This window comes from Carcharhinus amblyrhynchos, chromosome 7 (assembly GCF_965287045.1).
Source record: "Carcharhinus amblyrhynchos chromosome 7, sCarAmb.v2.hapA, whole genome shotgun sequence".
Lineage (NCBI taxonomy): Eukaryota > Metazoa > Chordata > Chondrichthyes > Carcharhiniformes > Carcharhinidae > Carcharhinus > Carcharhinus amblyrhynchos.
The window spans coordinates 80,822,225-80,841,393 of NC_137330.1; the positions used below are offsets into that span (position 1 = coordinate 80,822,225).

Sequence of the window (19,169 nt, forward strand, 5' to 3'; positions counted from 1 at the left end):
AGTACTACACAGGCTGCTGGAGAGAATGAAAGAGCTTGGAATTCTGAGGAAAGTTGTAAACTGGACTAAAAACTGGCTACGAGGAGGAAAATACTATTCTCAAAGTGTTTGAAAGCGGGGAGAGGAGTCTCACAGCTTTCAGCTCTGGTACGTTTTAAAGTTTATTCATTAGTGTCACACGTAGGCTTCCATTGACACTGCAGTGAAGTCACTGAAAATCCCCTAGTCGCCACACTCTGGCACCTGTTCGGGTACACTGTGGGAGAATTTAGCATGGCCAATGCACCTAACCAGAATGTCTTTCAGACTGTGGGAGAGGAAGCTGGAGCACCCAGAGGAAGCCCACACAGACATGGGAAGAACGTACTGTGGAAGTTCAGGTGGATAAAACTTTTTATGCTGCCTTTATGATTTTACCCTTTTACATCAAAGTGTAGCAAAGTGCAGTCAACCACCAAGTGAAGCTATGGAATCAGATAGAGGGTATTCTCGATAATTGGGCCTGGTACTAACTTGAAGAAAACTGCAATGCAATGGCAAGTTGTGTTAAAAAAAAACTCCTGAGAGAATATTCTGCAACTTCAGTATACTTTATAACTACAGCAGTTTTTTCCATGAAATGTTTTCAGTTTGGACTCTACTACCCACACTCTTAAAACTTTTAGAATTCATCTGCATTCACACAGCTTCATCATTACAGTGAGAATGCAAATTTGCAGCCAGGTAGCAATATAGCTCCCACATTGCAGACAACTCACTGCAGCTCAGACCCGTAGCATAGCATAAACACCACCTTAATTAGCTTTCTACACTCTCTTGATAAAAATAGAACAAGCAATGAGCATTTGTGAAATACTTATTTATCCTTAACTATTACCTGTGATGCTCTAAATCAGGTAAAATTGGCATGATCCATCCAGGTGGCTGGGGTATTTGCAAGTCCACAGGGCAAATGAGTATGACTGTACACAGTCTTAAATCAAATAGAAAATCAAAAACAATGGGACTACTCAAACAAGACAAGATTGTTCATAAAATCCGTTCAGATATTGTGTTAAATTTGTTAAAGACGTGCATTTCCTTCATTTAAAAAAAACACACAAGTATCGTTAAGCAATTCTCTGTCAGTGCCAATCGCCACAGGAGTTCCTACCTCAATTTTTGTGCGGTAAACGACCAGACGTCGGAGACCTGAGATCTTAGCAATATGGCAGAAAGCCCGAGTGTTTAGTTTATCACAGGATGAAAGGTTCAGCTCCTGGAGGTTTGGGCACATCTGAGCAATAACCTCAAGGCAAGTTTCATTCAGGAAGTGGCAGCAGGCCAACTCCAGACGCACCAGCTCAACTCCACACACTTGCATGAATCTGCACAGGAAGCACAGCAATCATAGGGTTAAATCCTGTCAAAGAAGTAGGCGTCAAGCTGTGAGCGTATGCGCCAGACATCACATAAAGAGGCAACGTCAGGAGTAAGCTATAGAAAAACAGCAGATGTTTCACTGGAAGTGAAAAGGTGCAAAGTTCTGAATTAATATATGGAACAGATCTGAAAATGGGTCACTGCTTGCAGATATATTCGTCCAATAGGTAAACTGACACCTTAATTAAAACAGTCAAGTACTGCTGCTTATTATTTTTAAAAATAATCCAACTTGTCAATTAGAAAATTCAGTTCATACATGAAATAAAACAAGTGTGCAAAAACAAATGTCACGATATGATGAACAGTCTTAGCAGCAATGTTATGTCATCCTTCACTTTCAGATGCTGACTGACCTATTGTGCATTTTTGTCATTTCCTGATAATACAGGAGGCAAAATACACTTTATTACCACTTCACCTAGATGAAAAATAAACAAGTGGCTGCGAAGAAAAGCTGGCTCTGTCACCATCATTCAGTGACAGCACAGGCAGGAACAGTTAAAATGATCTGCAGAGTGTAAAAGAACCATAGAACACCAAAAAAATTACAGTAATGATGTAGGATGACAAAAAAGTATCAAATAAGAATTAGTTTTTATTTTCACAAGGCCTCCTCAATGCGCCACATCTAATATAAACATTTGAACAACAGCAAAATACTGAAAAAAGGTGCACTATGCAGTTAGTCAGAAGTTGGCTTTGGTCAAATGTTTATCCCCAGTTCCTCTTCAATGGCAATGTGTAAATCTTTAATTACAACCATAGAACCCTGGAATGTTAGAGTAATTCCTGCAATGTTAGAAAATGGTGAGTTTGATGGCATGTTGCTTGGACACTTTGCAATTATGGTTTGTGCACTTTGAATTGAGGAAGAGAAGAGCTGGCAATTAAAAAAATTGAAGACAATTTTGATTAGTCTGGGAGCACAGCATCTTAGGTTCATAGAATGCTACAGTTCAGAAGGAGGCCATTCAGCCCATCATGTCTGCACCATCCATAATCCCACGCAGGCTCTGTCTCCATAACCCCATGTGTTTACCCTAGCTAGTCCTCCTGACACTTAGGAGCAATTTAGCATGGCCAATCCACCTAACCCACACATCTTTGGACTGTGGAGGAAATCCATGCAAACACAGGGAAAATGGGCAAACTCCGCACAGACAGTGAACCAAGCTGGGAATCAAACCTGGCTCCCTGGCTTTGTGAAGCAGCAGTGCTAATCACTGTGTCACTGTGCCGCCTAACAGTGTCCTGTAGAATGGAATTAATATTGGTTTCGCAGACAATTCCCTTCTCAGCAGCACATGGAAATTCAGGTAGACTGCTGGTTATGTACTTTTCAAACTGCTGGCATGACAACAACTTCAGTGAATATCTGCAGGCACGTCTTCCAACCTGACCACTTTCCTCACAAGAAATATGTTTAGCGAGGTGGGGCGGGGGAGGGGGCAGAGGGGGAGATAAAAAAGATTTCAAACCCTAAACTAAAAGAAAAGGGGACATTTAAAAATGGAGAGGTACTGAATTAAACTTCACAATTTCAAATATACTTAGTGCTCAAACAAAGGTATTCACAAACCCTTTTCAAAAAGTAAAGCCAGAAGCAAAACAAAACAATAACACAAATGTTTTGCTGGGAGAGATGTTCCTAAAATAACAAAAACCAATAATCAGGCTTTAACCCAGTGGATATACTTCATAAACTCATGGATGGCCTGACATGAAACGTCTCAGTTCTTGGAGCATCTGACTGAGCCTTGTGTTATCAGGCACAGAAAAAAGGGAGACCTATCATCCTCTGATCAGTGTTGCACATTTCCATTTGCTGAAGCAGTGTAAAGTGCTTTGGGAACCAGCGTACAAACTGTGCATCGGGTGCATCAAAGCTAATTAATCAGGGTTACTCTCTATGATCTAGCTTCACCATCATCCAGAAGCCCAGTACCCATGTGGAACAGGTGTTGTAGGGGAAAGCCAGTTTACAAAAAAAAAATCACGGTGGTCTTCTCTTTCCAATAGGGTCAAAGCTCCTTCCTCAACTTCACTTATTTGACTTCTAAAGTCTCTAAGGGGTCTTTACCCCCTATACTGGTATTCTGTCAAAGAGACATCCTGCCAGAGCCGTCAGCCGCCCTTCAACAGCTGCTGGGACTTGCTGTTCTCAGTGCGTCATCGACAGGCACAAGGAACACCACATACAATTTAAATGAGCTGTCTTGAATCACTGAATGAGGTGAACTCAACAACCACAGGCTGTTTCACCAAGCCCATAGTACCATCTCTATGGTCTCTGATCACTAATGACACACTTGGATGTTCAACAATCTTTGATGCCTGCAGTAAATTAACTTTCCTCGGGAATTACATTAATACTGACCTGCTGAAGCCTTGACTGGAGATAGATCCCCTGTTCCCAGTCCAAGACAGATTTAAATACTGCACAAGAGCACATCGCGACTGTAGGTGTTCCAGAGAGGTATCATCCAGGCCTGCCCAGTAAGGCTGTAAACTGAGCTGGACATACTGAAGGGGATCGTAGCAATGCTGGTGCAGCAATTTGCAGGTCTGTGCCAACTGACAAAGATCTGGCACTGTCAGATGACTGAGTATCAGCTGGATTAACTGTGGAGGGGAAACAAATAGCAGAATGAAAACCAGGTACAAACATTTCACTCTCATATCGACTTGTACAGGAGAATATAGCAGCTTTCATCATTACCTTAGAATTTCAGCCTTTTGGGGAAATCTGGAACATGTAGAGGGGCAAGTTTGTTCATGGACCACACCGATTGCTCAGGATAGCACTGACAGTCACCACATACTAAACCCCACACAGCATTCACCACTGCTGTCACTGAGGAACCTTGTGCAGATCACAGTTAGTGGTATTGTCTGTCTCTGGGGCAATCGAAGTAAACGTAATTTGTGTAGTTTTAAAACATGCTAATGAACAAATTTTTCCCATCTTATTTCCCCCAGCAATTTACTCCTCTTCTAAAGGATTTGATTCCTTTTGGAGTGCTGTTCAATAAATCACTCAAGTGGTTATTAGTGTTGTGATAAGTTGCTAGTACCCACAAGCTATTCCACTGCAAGAGCACCACTGATAACTGTAAACATGCCCACATACAGCCAGATCACGATTTAGCAATCAGGAGTGAGATTTTTCACTCCTCAATGTAAAAGGAGCGAGTGAATTATATTATCCGTTCATCAATTTTTCAATAGAGACCAGTGAATTCAGCACAAACCAGGGATCAAACCTGAAATCTTATCAGCTCACTGACCACAGGAACTCCAGAGAAAGCTATTATTATCAATGGACAAAGGCTTTGTCTTACTTTCAGAATAACATTCAAGTTACATAATAGAAATACAGATGGAAAACAGTTGAGCATTTGCTGAAAAGGTGCCTGGGATCTGAAATTACATTCAGTAGTGCCCAATGTCTGGTCATTAAGTGTGCCACTCGGGAACCAACATGGCGTCTGGTACAACTATTATTCAATATAGGTGAAGGTGTTAGTGTGAGTTTAGCTAATGTCTGTCGGAAGCATGCTGAGTAAGCAGCTCATAGCATTAATCAGCAAATGATACTGATTTAACACAAACACTGCCAATTTGGAGCCCAATGCTCCATCCAGCTCATGCTGTTTCTTAACCTCACTCAACTACTTGCAGGTTTCTTTTGGCTATTGGTACAATTCCACAAATGTTTTGTTGGGGTTTCCACAGTTGCTTCAGATTGCAAAAGTCATCAAGGAGTGGTGTGAGGAGGTTTTTGTAAATTTCATTACCTCTGCACAAAACAGTTGCTCCCAGAGATGGTGCTTGAGCAGGCATTTCCCTTGAAATACAACATGACTGCGAGGATGAACTGAGGTCACACAGAGCAGGTTAAGCTGATAGAAAGGAATGGAGGGAGGGGAGAGGAAGAGAAGGTGGTAGTCTATTCCCTGCCTATTCATGCATCTATCCAGATGCCTCTTGAACGTTGTTATAGCCTTCATATGGCCTTCATAGCGAGGGGGATTGAATATAAAAGTAGAATATAAAATTTTTCTTATCACTTCCTCAAAGAACCCAATCAAATTTGTGAGACATGACCTCCTCTTCACAAAACCATTCTGCCTATCATTAATAAGCCTGTTCTCTTCCAGATGTGAGTACCTCCTGTCCCTGGAGGTAATATAGATAGTACACTAATGCTTGGAATGTACGTGAAGAATCATTTAAATTGAAATACTAGCAACTAAAACCTTAATGAACCATTTGCTCACAATTGTACACATCTTACTGTTATGCCATAATGCATACAAACATCAACAAATTATACTTGGGCATTTCTGTAGCAGCTGTCATTTATGTACATGCCCCTTTGCTTGCCCTCTGAATTTCAGAGCAGGAAATAGTAGAGGATCCCAGAGGATGACCCAGACCAACCCTGAGCTTTGAAGGCCTGGCTCATGACTGCATGAGTGGCAGCATTTTGAGCTGGGCTGGCCCATTCGCTGGTGGATAGCAAGGGCACTGGCTGAGTGGCAAGGACAAGAGCGCAAATAGTGTCATTTTGAGAGAGGACAGCAGATTTGTACTTCACAGAGCCATTGCTACTCTCCATGGGCGGCATCTCAGCAACTTTCAAGACCACGTAAGCCACTTTGAACACTGGTGTCTGCAGCCATGAAAGCAGCAGTCTGAGCCTGCAAGAGAGCAATGCAAAATTACATGTCTTCAGTCTGAGCTTCCACTACAGTAGTCAGACGCTGGGTGGAAATTGTTGATGCTGCAATTGGAAACTATGAAGCTGGGCTAGCGCTTAATATAAAAAAGGATAGCAAGAGTTTTTATAAATATATAAAAAGGAAGAGGCTGGCTAGGGTGAATGTTGGTCCTTTAGACGATGAGAAAGGGGACCTAGTGGTAGGGGATGGGGATATGGCTAAGGTATTGAATAACTTTTTTGTTTCTGTCTTCACGGAGGAGGACGTGAATAATTTGCCGGGTGTTAGCGATGGAAAGGTGGTAGGACTGGAGGGTCTTAATGACATTACTGTTACTAGAGAGGCGGTGCTCGACAGACTGGAGGGGCTGATTGTGGACAAGTCCCCAGGACCGGATGGAATGCATCCGAGGGGTCTGAAAGAAATGGCGGAGGTGATAGTGGATGCCTTGGTGGTTATTTTCCAGACATCGTTGGATTCCAGGGAAGTGCCGGATGATTGGAAAACGGCTAATGTTACGCCGTTGTTTAAGAAGGGTGCCAGGCAAAAGGCGGGGAATTATAGGCCGGTTAGTTTAACGTCTGTGGTAGGTAAAATGTTAGAATCTGTCATTAAGGAGGAAATTGCGAGGCATCTTGAAGGGAATTGCTTGATAGAGCAGACGCAGCACGGTTTCATTAAAGGGAAGTCGTGTCTGACAAATTTACTGGAGTTCTATGAGGATGTGTCTAGGGCGGTGGATAGAGGAGAGCCGGTGGATGTGGTCTTTCTGGATTTTCAGAAGGCGTTTGACAAAGTACCTCACAAGAGGTTATTGCAGAAGGTCGAGGGACATGGAGTTGGGGGTAGGGTGTTAGCGTGGATAGAGGATTGGTTGTCAAATAGGAGGCAGAGAGTGGGGGTCAACGGGTGCTATTCGGATTGGCGGATGGTGACTAGTGGAGTGCCCCAGGGGTCGGTGCTGGGGCCTCAGCTTTTTACCATTTATATAGATGATCTGGAGGAGGGAACCGAGTGTAGGGTGTCGAAATTTGCTGATGACACCAAGATTGGGGGAACGGCAAATTGTGCGGAGGGTGTGGAGAGTCTGCAGAAGGATCTAGATAGGCTGGGCGAATGGGCCAGGAAATGGCAAATGGAATTTAATGTTGGCAAGTGTGAGGTGGTCCACTTTGGCAGGAAGAATGGTAGGAAGGACTATTACTTACGTGGCGAAAAACTGCAGCAGGCGACGATGCAGAGGGACCTCAGGGTCCTTGCGCATGAGTCGCAAAAACCCAGCTTGCAGGTGCAGCAGGTGGTCAGGAAGGCGAATGGGATGCTGGCCTTCATAGCGAGGGGGATTGAATATAAAAGTAGGGAGGTCTTGCTGCAGCTGTATAGGGCATTGGTGAGGCCGCAGCTGGAGTACTGCGTGCAGTTTTGGGCACCGCACCTGCGCAAAGATATTTTGGCCTTGGAGGGAGTGCAGAGGTGGTTTACTAGGCTGATACCGGAGTTGAGGGGGTTGAGCTATGAGGAGAGGCTGAATAAACTAGGCTTGTACTCGTTAGAGTTTAGAAGAATGAGGGGAGATCTCATTGAGACGTATAAGATGATGAATGGGATGGATAGGATAGAGGTGGAGGGACTCTTCCCGCTCAAAAAGGACAGTAGGACTAGGGGGCACAGCCTCAAGATAAAAGGGGGGCGGTTTAGAACAGAGTTGAGGAGGAACTTCTTCACTCAAAGGGTGGTGAATCTCTGGAATTCTCTGCCCGTTGAAGTGGTGGAGGCTGCCTCGCTAAATATTTTTAAGACGCGGGTTGATGGGTTTTTGATAAGAGAGGGGATTAAGGGTTATGGGGAGAGGGCGGGAAAGTGGAACTGAACAGTGACAGATCAGCCATGATCTTATTGAATGGCGGGGCAGGCTCGAAGGGCTAGATGGCCTACTCCTGCTCCTATTTCTTATGTTCTTATGAGTGGAGACATCAATTATCACACACTGCATCTTGGATAAGTTCCCAAGCGTGCTAATGGAGTTGGTGACTACTTTCATGTTGAGAGTAATGGGCTCCAAGTTCTGGACAAAGCACTTTGCTGGTTTGGTGGTGGGCTCTTCCATCCTCTTTAACACTGAAACTTTCTGGCAGGTAATGCAGCAAGCTATATGCATAGTCATCAGGTGCTTTTCAACGTGTTGCTCCATTTATTGCTCACTGAGTTCTCACCCTCTGAACATTGGACTATCCAGCCCCTGCACTGGCTGTCGCCCACTCATACCTAGTGTCTCACTATGTGTAGATCTCATCTCTAAGCCAAAGCTCTAAATTATGTGCAGTATCTGAGCTGCTGGTAGCAATTTGAATGATGATTTGCCTTTATTATCACTGCCTTCTTGCAGTTCCTTTATTTCCTTGCACTTCTTGAGTGGTAAATTAAAATGGGAAGGGGAGGTGGGAGAGAAAGAGATGAATAATTTCAAGTCTTTATAATTTTGCGATGAGGAGGAAGTGGGATGCGAGAAGAAAGATCATGTGCGAGGATATCATCATCTTCTTCAACTCATTCAGCCATGCTGCCAGCCACAGGCCCAGCAATAGATGCTTGAATTATAGCCACACATCTCCTCTAAGGAAGGTACCTATTCCTTTCTGATTTGCTCCCATTGCCTCTGATTGTGCGCTACTTTGTCCTACAAGTGAAGGGAAATGTGTCAGTGAATGTGGTGCAATGTTTCTGAGTGATCTGCCTGACATAGTTTACCAGTTGGCAGTGTGTGCATTTTGTGAGATGTGGGTGTGGTTTGCAGCAGTGCTTGCAGTATGAGAGTGAGGTGAAACTATGAATGTTAGATTTGACTCCCAATTAATAGAGACTGTTGGTAGTTGAGTGATAGGGGGGTAGGATGAACTGAGGCATGTCTGAGGCTACTGATGTACATGGTACAATGTGGGCTTTGAAAATTCATTCACTTGACCTTGACTATTCATGCGAGGTCACTGAATTTCTTGCAGCGCCACATCGAGATCCTCAAAGCTTGATCCCTCGCATTAACCTAACTGCTATCTTGCTCTCAGTGCCATCTGAGCATATGTCTGGTAGGTCTCCTGGTGCCATGGGACCACTGACATTTTTCCTACTTTCCAGCTCCTCCACCAAGCCCTCCACTGTGATGCCCCTTGGCACCAACACTCATCTCCCATCTTATGCCATTTTTCACTCTGTCCCAGGTCAGAATCACTTCACACATGACTGTCAGCATTGCTCCAGCAACAATGAACCCATTAAGAGGTGTTTTAAGAAATGTTGAGGAATTATGATTTTAGGTCCCATGCGGCCAATGAAAAGCACCATCCCATTTGAGGCTATCTGATTTAGCACTCCTGTTTTTTTGGAGAGGGGCAAGCAAGGGAAAGGACAAAGCTGAAAATAGGAGGAAGAAAATCAGATTCTCACTCAACTTCGTACCATTTGATCACATGTAATTTCAGAGAACATTGTCCTTTTGAAGAGCAGAAATGAAAATCCATTTGTACATGAAAACTTAGTGCTGACAGGGTGGCAGTGCCCTGACAAGAGCATTTGCAAAGTGTACTGTGGTGGTGCTTGCCCTGGTGCTAAAAATGTGGAACAGCTGCTTAGTTACTGAAGGCGTACACACCATGCCAGTGCAAGCCTGTTATCACACATGCAAATGCAGCAAGAATCCAGCATCTGTTCCACAATTTGATTTATCCAAGGACTTTCTTTTATTATCTTAAAAAAAACATTTGTTTCACCTGTAGCAGTCAACAGTATTTTTCAGATTTCTCCTAAATGTGGTCATACACCAGCGTTGACTTTGTTGCCTTTTGAAGACTATCCAAATTCATTATGACTATGGCCAAACAGAAACTATTCGTGTGGAAAAAACACCCATGAGATTTTTTAAAATAAATTGGCTGATGGGTTTGCTCTTCTTGCTCACAGCTGTCCCCTTTCTCTCCAGTGGCCTACACACCCTGATCAATCCCCAGGCAGGGTTCTCCAGTAATTCATGCCCCATTTGCTCTCAAGAGCAGACCCCCCCCAACCAATGCCCCCTTCCACCCTTATATATCACATCTTGTTTGATCTTCAATCTAATAGCTGACTACAACACAGGGTTTTTCCAGTATTAAAATCATGCCTCGTTTTTACTTTTGCATGCAAATGACTGGGGCTGAATCAGCCTCAAGTTACCTCTTCAGCCAACCTCACTATTGGTTTGCAGGTCACTATGAACTTAAGCATAAAGGTCACTGAAAATGTACAGTTCAGCTGAAAAGGAAACTCACGCAGGAATGGAACACAAACACAAGATGCTGGGAGCACTTAGCAAGTCAGGCAAAGCATCTGTTGAGAGAAGGGTCAAGTAAATGGTCAATGCTTCACCATTACCCTTCAGCATAACTCACGTCTGGAACGACAACCTGTCAGCTCAATCAGACAGTTGAAGAATGTTTCTTTTCCCAGTAGCTTCAATGGTCGGGCTCCAGTCCCAAACTTGCTGGTTTCTATTTCGGGGGCTTCTAATGTCATTTGGACAGGTTTTGTGTCACTAGGCCATGGGATGTTACTTTACGCAAAACTGACAAGACCAGTTCTGCTCTTCTCAACTGCAGGACTCCATCCCCTCGTCCCATCAGCCAGTCAATGTGACAGCTTTGGGGGAGGTCTTGCACACAACACTCCTGTCTGCTGAAAGGGGGCAGCATTAAGAATCCATTAGGATAGGGATCAGGGAAGCCTGTTTTCTGACTGTGAAACAGATCATGCTTTTAAGCAAATTTTGTTTTAAATTAGTTATCTATTTAACAAAGCACTTTTTGTAGATCGGCTTCTGTGACAGCTATTAAGAAACAAGCATAGGAATAGAGGATTTTAGAGCAGCTTTGGCCATTAAGCTCTTTAAGCCTGCTACGTCATTCACATCTGATCTGGTTGTGGTCTTAATTCCACTTCGTTGCCTTTCCCCCATTACCCCTCACTCCCTTGTCTATCAAAAATCTATCTAGCGCAGCCTTGAATCAATTCAATGATCTATCCTCTGCTTATAAGTAACTCACGTTAATTCTGAAGTAAAAGCACCTTTATTCAATTAAAATCAAATAATACAAATGAAAACAAAACCTATTGTTTTCACAAAATTAGACAGCTTGACTTTAATCAAAATTTTTTTCAGAAGTCTAAGGAAATTTGGCATGTCTGCTACGACTCTCATCAACTTTTACAGATGCATCATGGAAAGCATTCTTTCTGGTTGTATCACAGCTTCGTATGGCTCCTGCTCTGCCCAAGACCGCAAGAAACTACAAAGGGTCATGAACGAAGCCCAGTCCATCACTCAAACCAGCCTCCCACCCACTGACTCTGTCTACACTTCCCGCTGCCTTGGAGAAGCAGCCAGCATAATTAAAGACACCCACACCCCAGACATACTCTCTTCCACCTTCTTCCATCAGAAAAAAGATACAAAAGTCTGAGAACACGTACCAACTGACTCAAGGACAGCTTTTTCCCTGCTGCCATCAGAGTTTTGAATGGGCCTACCTCACTTTAAGTTGATCTTTCTCTATACACCAGCTATGACTAACAGTACATTCTGCATTATCTCATTTCCTTCTCTATGAACAGTATGCTTTGTCTGTATAGCACGCAAGAAGGAATACTTTTCACTGTATACTAATACATGTGATAATAATAAATCAAATTTAATGCAGCCCTTTAATCTGGATAACTGTTGTGCAGTACAGAAAACAATTCCAAATCTAATGGGATTTATAGCTACCAAATAGTCTTTCTTTAAAGCACTTGTGCAGTGAGTGAGTACACTCACTCCTTAACTGTGCGATACAACACATTTGGCACTCTGCACAGGCCAACCCCAAGGAACAATCCATGCTCAAACACTGTAGTTAAAGTAACATTATTACACTAAACATTGTGGGAAAAGAGTCCACTTTTAAAAATCAACTGGAATCAAGGCAACAATGAGCACAGTGGTAATGTTCTGCATTTGGATAGGCTTCACACTCTGTGAGGCCCATACGCATTCACAGAAGAAGGTCTAGAAGCTGCAGTCAACCGCTCAATGATTGATCACAATCAATCAATCATAACAACATTCAGGAAGATTGAAGCTTTAAAGGTTTGTTCATTAGCTGCAATAAGTCCATTGGAATATATGTTCCTCAATCTTTCATTGTTAATTTTCTGCCCAAGTCACATGCTTAATAACTTTCACAGCATATTCAAGCCCAGGAAACTAATGCATTTAGCATCATGGAGGGTAGGAACAGAAGCAGCCGATCAGCCTCTGAGGCCTGTTCTACCAATCATTTATATCATGACTGATCTGCACCACAGCGCCATTCAGCCATCTTTGCTCCATATTTCTTGATAGCCTTTCCCAGCAGAAAAACAGATTGATTTTTCAAGTTGGAATTTCAGTGATGAATTATCCACAGCTCTTTATAGAGCAAATTCCAGATTTCCACTCCCTTGTGTGTGAAGAGGTGCTTCCTGAATCTACTCTGAAGTGGGCAGCTCTTGACACCTGCAAGCCACTTATAAAGATAGTGAACATTGAGACTGAAAATAGGGAGGCAGTTGCTGAGGAACACGAATTCTGGAGGCCAATGGTTTGGAAGAGCATTGGAAGAGGCAGAAAGTATCAAAAAGCTCAGCTGGCCGAGAAGAGGGCCCAGTGAGAACAGAGGCCAATGAATCATGTACCTTCTTAGCCCACTACAAATGCAATGACTGCCATGCCACTTCAGTTGCAAATATACAATGTTCTGTTACAGAGTGTATTACTGGGGAATAATCACATCCTCAAAATGTTTCCACAGAACATTTAGTAATAGAATAACAACAACTAATATTTATATTGCTGAAAGGCACAATGTTAAAGCTTTTTCTCTTGAATTCAATTCGGACAAATGCAAGAATACCAAATTTCAACGGCAAACAGGTATTTACACTACATGAGAAAAAGGTGTTGATTGGTTGGCAAGCAGAGTCTGATTAGGTCAAAGCTTTGTCATGGAGAATGCACCAGCAAACAGTTATTGCCCATGTTCCCTGGTACATTTCGCATGGAAATGCCTTGACCAGAGTCTACTTTTCAATCAATCAGTATTTAAAGATGGAGATGTACAATGGTCAGAATTAGAAGATTGTAGATATCTCAGAGGGCTGTGGGCTAGAAAAGATTAGGGAACAGCCAGGCTGTGGAGGCATTTGAAAACAAGGATGAGAACTTTAAAATCAAGACGTTATTTGACCTTGAACAAACGTAGATGAGTGAGGATAGGATGTGAGGGGGGAAAACACGACTTGCTTCGAGTTAAAGATGTAGATAGCAAAACTTTAGATGATTTCAAGCTTACAGGGTCAAATGTGGGAGACCTGTCAGCTGTGCTTTGAATGGTCAAGTCCAGAGATAACAAAGGCAATAATAAACATTTGAGCAGCAGATCAGCAGGGACATGGGCGAAGTCAGGTACTGTTATGAAGGTGCAAACAGATGGTCTTAAACAGGCAGTTTTAGTGATGGCAAGAAAATGAGGTTGGAAGCTTATGTGGCTCATATGTCACATCAAGATGGCAAATGGAGTGGCATGATTTTTGATTATTGCCTGGAAGAGTGACAGAGTTTGTAGCTTGCAACGGAAACTTTGGGGGAATCTTACCAAAAAATGGCAAAGTGTTGTTTCCAGGGTGTTTCTCTCCAGTTTTCCCTTCAGATTTTACAACACTTCCAAAATAAATCAAAGGGGCGTGTTTCATGCCATCGTGCAGGGGATGGAGCCTCAACAAGCAAAACCCGGCTGCACATAGATCAGGGCACCACCTTTGATGGGTGCCTCAATCATAACCTGTATATGCAGCATGGCGGCACAGTGGTTAGCACTGCTGCCTCACAGCACCTGAGGCCAGGATTCGATTCCCAGCTTGGGTCACAGTCTGTGTGGAGTTTGCACTTATCCCCATGTCTGCGTGGGTTTCCTCTGGGTGCTCTGGGTTCCTCCCACAGTCTGAAGGACATGCTGGTTAGGTGCACTGACAATGCTAAATACTTCCTCAGTGTACCTGAAAAGATGCCAGAGTGTGGCGACAAGGGAATCTTTATAGTAAATTCATTACATGTTAATGTAAGCCCACTTGTGATATTAATAAATAAATAAATCTCACCCCAGCCCACCACAGAGATCCCAGGGTTCCCCTCCCATCTATGATTGGAGTCAGCACTTCTCTGTCCCTCCTTCCTGATCATTGGCCTCTTCCCTCCCCACCATGGTTGAAGCCAATATCCACCTCCACACTCCCTCCCCCATCCCGTCCCCAGTTTAATGATACTGAAATGTATTGAATTTCATGTAAATCAGGTTCAGGCCTATAATGATGATGTTGCCAGTGAAGGGACAAGGAAGTTCCAAGATTGTGATCTCGCTGGCAAGATCTGCGACTAACAGATCTTCAGATCCCGTTGATGACTGCACCTCTTGGCCTCAATTTGGTCAACAATTTTGGTGATGTTTAATTGGGAGAAATTTCGCTGATCTAGTACTGGATATCAGATAAGCAATCTGAAAACTTAGTAACTGTGGAGGTGTTAAAAGTGGTGATGAAGTGGGGATGGGTGTCAACATTCAAAATTAACACTGTGCATTGGATGATACACTGAGACACAGTGTGCCAACAAGAAATAGAAGCAGTCGAGGATAGATCCTTGGGGAACACCAGAGGTAGCGGTGCAGGAGCAGAAAATGCAGGAGCATTACAAGTGATCTGCTAGTTACAATTAGATAATTGGAATTGGAACTATATGAGAGGAGTGTCTCTCAGCTGGACAACAGTGGAATCACTGCAAAGGGAGCAGCAATGCACAAAGAGATAAATCAGAACTTTCTTGGTTACCAACATTTCAGTATCAAAGGAATAGATATAACTGCAAAGAGCTGAAAAATGAACATCCAGTCGACTATGACATCTTGCAAGTTCCACCCTTCCCCAAATATGGCAGCCCCTTGAATATCTCCAACCCACATTACAGTAGAAATGAATTGCTTGATTTTCCAAAAGGATGAGAATGTGAGATAGTTATTGGCGCTATTTTCCTGACATAATATACAAGTTGCTTTTACACTGGCCACTAACAGTAGTAGTACCAACGTAGGCTTGTCAAATTTACTGGACAAATCCGTTCAGGCCAATGTCAAAGATTTCCTTCTGCTCTTGCCACACCTTATCCCTCTTCTGAAAAAAAGCAGTTAACCTCTACTCTGCTGAACAGAAAATTTGCACACAGTTAACACAATAATTGCTGTGTACAGTATTTTAAAGTGTTCTAAATTGAGTCATTAACTCCACACAATGACAAAGTGGTGAACACTACAATGAAATCAATGGAAGTTTCATCAAACATAATGCATAATATAGATTACAAAATAATTAGTTCTGACAACTATTCCATTATTCCTAATTTCAGACGATTAGCAAGTGCTGACTTGTCACCAGGAGGGCAAAATAAATCTGCAGTATTACTGGATAGAATCTGCAGGGCCTATTTTGCAAAAATATGCAATATTTTCAATAAATGCAAAAGAAAATCCATTGAAAAGTGGATATAGTTCATGCAAATGACTATTCTTCATTAGTGAGCCAAGACAGCTAGTGCTGATACTGCTTGATTGTTCTGAATAACATAGTTGCAATTAAAGCACCTTCCAACAGAAGATGCGAAATAATAATCAGAAGTGGGAACTTGGTTTCACTCTTACCCTCCCTAGCCCAGGGACAGTGAAGGCATATGCAGCAGCCCTTCTTGCCCCCGCTCTAGGTGACAAATCATCTTACTGAACAAAGCAGACATGAAGCTGAGACTGTACTTGCCTGTATAACTCAGTGCATCTCCACTCAGAACTACTGGAGCACCATGAGCTGATTCTTACTGAGTGTTTGCGTTCCAGAAGTATTTCCTGAGGCTCATTGTGTATCGGTATATGAGCTTTATCCCAATGAGTTTCTTCTACTTTGTTTGAATTCCAACAAACATTACTTCACTCCAATTTCTGTTTGGATGAGCAAGGTTATTTTTTCCATAGTCAATTTTTTAGATCTTGTGCAGTCTATGTTAAATGCTTATTCTGACAGGGGCAATACCTCTTCAATCCTTATCCTCCAGCAACTGTCATGTCTGCATCAACATCTCAGCTTGCTCAACAAGTCATGCTGCAAGTTATCGAATGTGGACTGCAAATCCAAAAATACTACATTATCTGCCTGTCTCAGATCTCCAATAACTTCTGGTCATCATCAGGAAACAAGCTGTCAAATCCTGACTGCAAACTGAACTATAGGCATCAAAACTAAAAAAAAAAATCTATGAATTGCAGGGACAACCACAAGAACAATTGAAATTGGGGTAGCACAGTGGCACAGTGATTAGCACTGCAGAGTGTCAGTGGGTCTCCCCCCCCCACCAACAACCAATCACCCCCCCAAAAGGCTGCACCTTCCCAATAGGCACCGACTCCTCTGGCCCCAGTCCCTTGGCACTGCCCCAGGCTGCCACTGCCAAAGGGGTAACTCCACCTCCCTAACCCTCGACCTCCCAGGGTGGCCTCAATGGCCTCTGTCTGCTCCTGCGAGATCAGACACGGTTCCTCATTATTGGGGATGGGGGAGACGCAACAGGGCCCAGAGAATACCATCCTGGGCCCGATAATCACTTGGAAATTCAAATTTCCATATGAAAATCAGCTGTGTGCCGATTTTCGGCATGGATCTGATGAAGCTGGAAACTCACCCTGGAAGGCTCGCAGGGCCATGGTGCCCAGCGTGAATCCCACTGAATGGCCGCAGCTGATGTCTCCTGGCCCACTGTGCTAATTGAGCAGCACAGTGGGCTGGGAGAACCGCCGCATCATCTGTAAAAACTAGAACCATCATGGAACAACTCCAACATAACTGGGAACATTCTTCTTACAAGAGAAGATGGATTAGAGCTTTTTCCATAGTAGGTGCAGCATTTTGGCACAAACACCCTGTAAATCTTATTGACTTTCAAAAGAAGGTAATTTCTGTAATTTTTTTTGATTATCAATTAAGTTAATGTTCTGTCAAATATGCAGAGCTTAAAACTGGACTTGACGTTTAAATTCAGTCCCAGTATTCATTATTTTGATGACAGAAAATTTGCTTCTTTCTTAACCTTCGTGCCCAAAATTTCTAAACTGATTTTGTAATTGCAAATGTAGGGGACTTGCGTTCTTTTGTTTTCTCGTTGTTTATCAAAATGGTATTTTTCTTGATTCTTTTTCCTTCCTTTCATTGTTTTGTTAACTATATGGGAACTGTACACTGTTACCTCTGGCTCAGTTGGTAGCACTGGAGTCTATATCAGAAGGCTTTGAGTTCAAGCCTCACTCAGACTCGTGCACAAAAATCTAGGCTGATTCTTCAGTGCAATATTGAGGGAGTGCTGCACGGTTGGCAATGCCATCTTTTGGATGAGATGGTAAACAGAGGTCCCTTCTGCTATCTTAGACGTACGTAAAAGATTCCAAGGCACTATTTTGAATAAAAGCCTGGGAGTTATTATCCTGGCCAAAATTTATCCCTCAATCATCATAAAAATGGATTATCTGGTCATAATCACGCTACTGTTCATGGGATCTTACTGTGCACAAATTGGCTGTCACGTTTCTTCTTTTTCAATAGTGACTGCACTTCAGACATACTTCATTAACTGTGAAGTGCTTTGGGCATATATTTGGAGGGAGTGGAACTAGAAGTTAGATTTTATGCAGGATGTCTGCTCTTCAATAACTGCATCTGGAGTTGTAAAATGCTAATATAGAAAACAGTGTTATAAACTCGACTGCTACTACTAAACACGGATATAACGTAGGAATGAACTGTCATTGAAATAAGACTATTTTCAAAAGTTATTGTAATAAAATAATATTTCAGAGTCAATAGTCAGTCATTTCACTCTACTTGATTCCCTTGCATCAGTGATAAATTACTGTATTGGTGATGACCACAGTACCATCCAGAATAAGGGGGGCAATTCTCCCCAAAATTTTCTAAGTGGCAGGAGAAATGATGTAATTCACAATTGTTTTTTCAGTGGGAGTTCAGACTTGAACCAGCAACACACTGTGCCATGCAGAGGTCACAATCAGGAATATCATTAAAAGCTCAGGGGTGGGGCCTATTCACGCCAGAGTCTGACAGATCCGGAGTTCTGCGCATGCACAGTGGCCCCAAACTTTGAGACTCCAGTTTGCTGGTGAGTCCGGGACCTTCGCAGTGCTGCCTCTCCAGCACCCCTCTATTGCCCAATCACGGCCCCCACAAAAATTCTCAGGCCAGCCCCGACCCTCCTCCCATCCTGGAGCAACACAATCACCAGCTCCCACTCCCTAACTGGGCAGAACCCCTCCCCACGGCAGGCAGACCCACCCAGCAAACTATTACATCTCCAGGTCTCCCTGATTGCTGGCCTCCTTGCAGCCCTGACCAATCTCCATGCACAGTGGCAGCGGGACCTCCACCTGCACTGATCATCCCTAAGCCACATCCACAATAGGCCCCACGCCATGACACTGCCTGATGCCCGACTAGCAGTGCCTAGGTGCCCCCAGGCATGGGCACTTTGCCCCTTGGGCAGTGACAGGGGCATAGGCTGGCACTGCCAGGGAGTCCATGCCCAAGGGTACAAGCCTCTGCCTGACCCCTGAAGGGGCCCTGATTGCGCCCCACCCCCCCGCCCCGTTCATTCCAGCAGGGTCTCTCACTAGTTCCCTAAAGTGGGGATGTACTCTAGCCCTGCTGGAGTGAAATACTCCTGGCGGGGTGGGAGATGCTATCGGGCCTGGAGAATTCAGCCCCGGGCCCAACAATGACACTTAAATTACATTATAACAGATTAAATCACTTACCTGGTCCTCCCACCGGTTTCCAGTGTGATCTTGGCCCCCTGCTCTCTGGCAGTGGAAGACG

The 19,169-nt window shown here is 43.5% G+C and overlaps 1 protein-coding gene across 5 annotated transcripts in view; it reads right to left on the minus strand.

Moving 5' to 3' along the window:
• fbxl4 (F-box and leucine-rich repeat protein 4) overlaps positions 1-19,169 on the minus strand; it is a 97,513-nt gene that overhangs the window by 27,376 nt on the left and 50,968 nt on the right. For all 5 annotated transcript variants that reach the window (XR_013887028.1, XR_013887025.1, XR_013887027.1 and 2 more), the window contains exons 4-5: positions 3,803-4,047; positions 1,154-1,367 (exon numbers count right to left, since the gene is read on the minus strand). Coding sequence is in view for 1 of the 5 variants with exons in the window: in XM_080192653.1 (XP_080048779.1) it covers positions 1,154-1,367; positions 3,803-4,047 (459 nt within the window). In the remaining 4 variants the exon portion in view is untranslated. The remainder of the gene's footprint in view (positions 1-1,153; positions 1,368-3,802; positions 4,048-19,169) is intronic.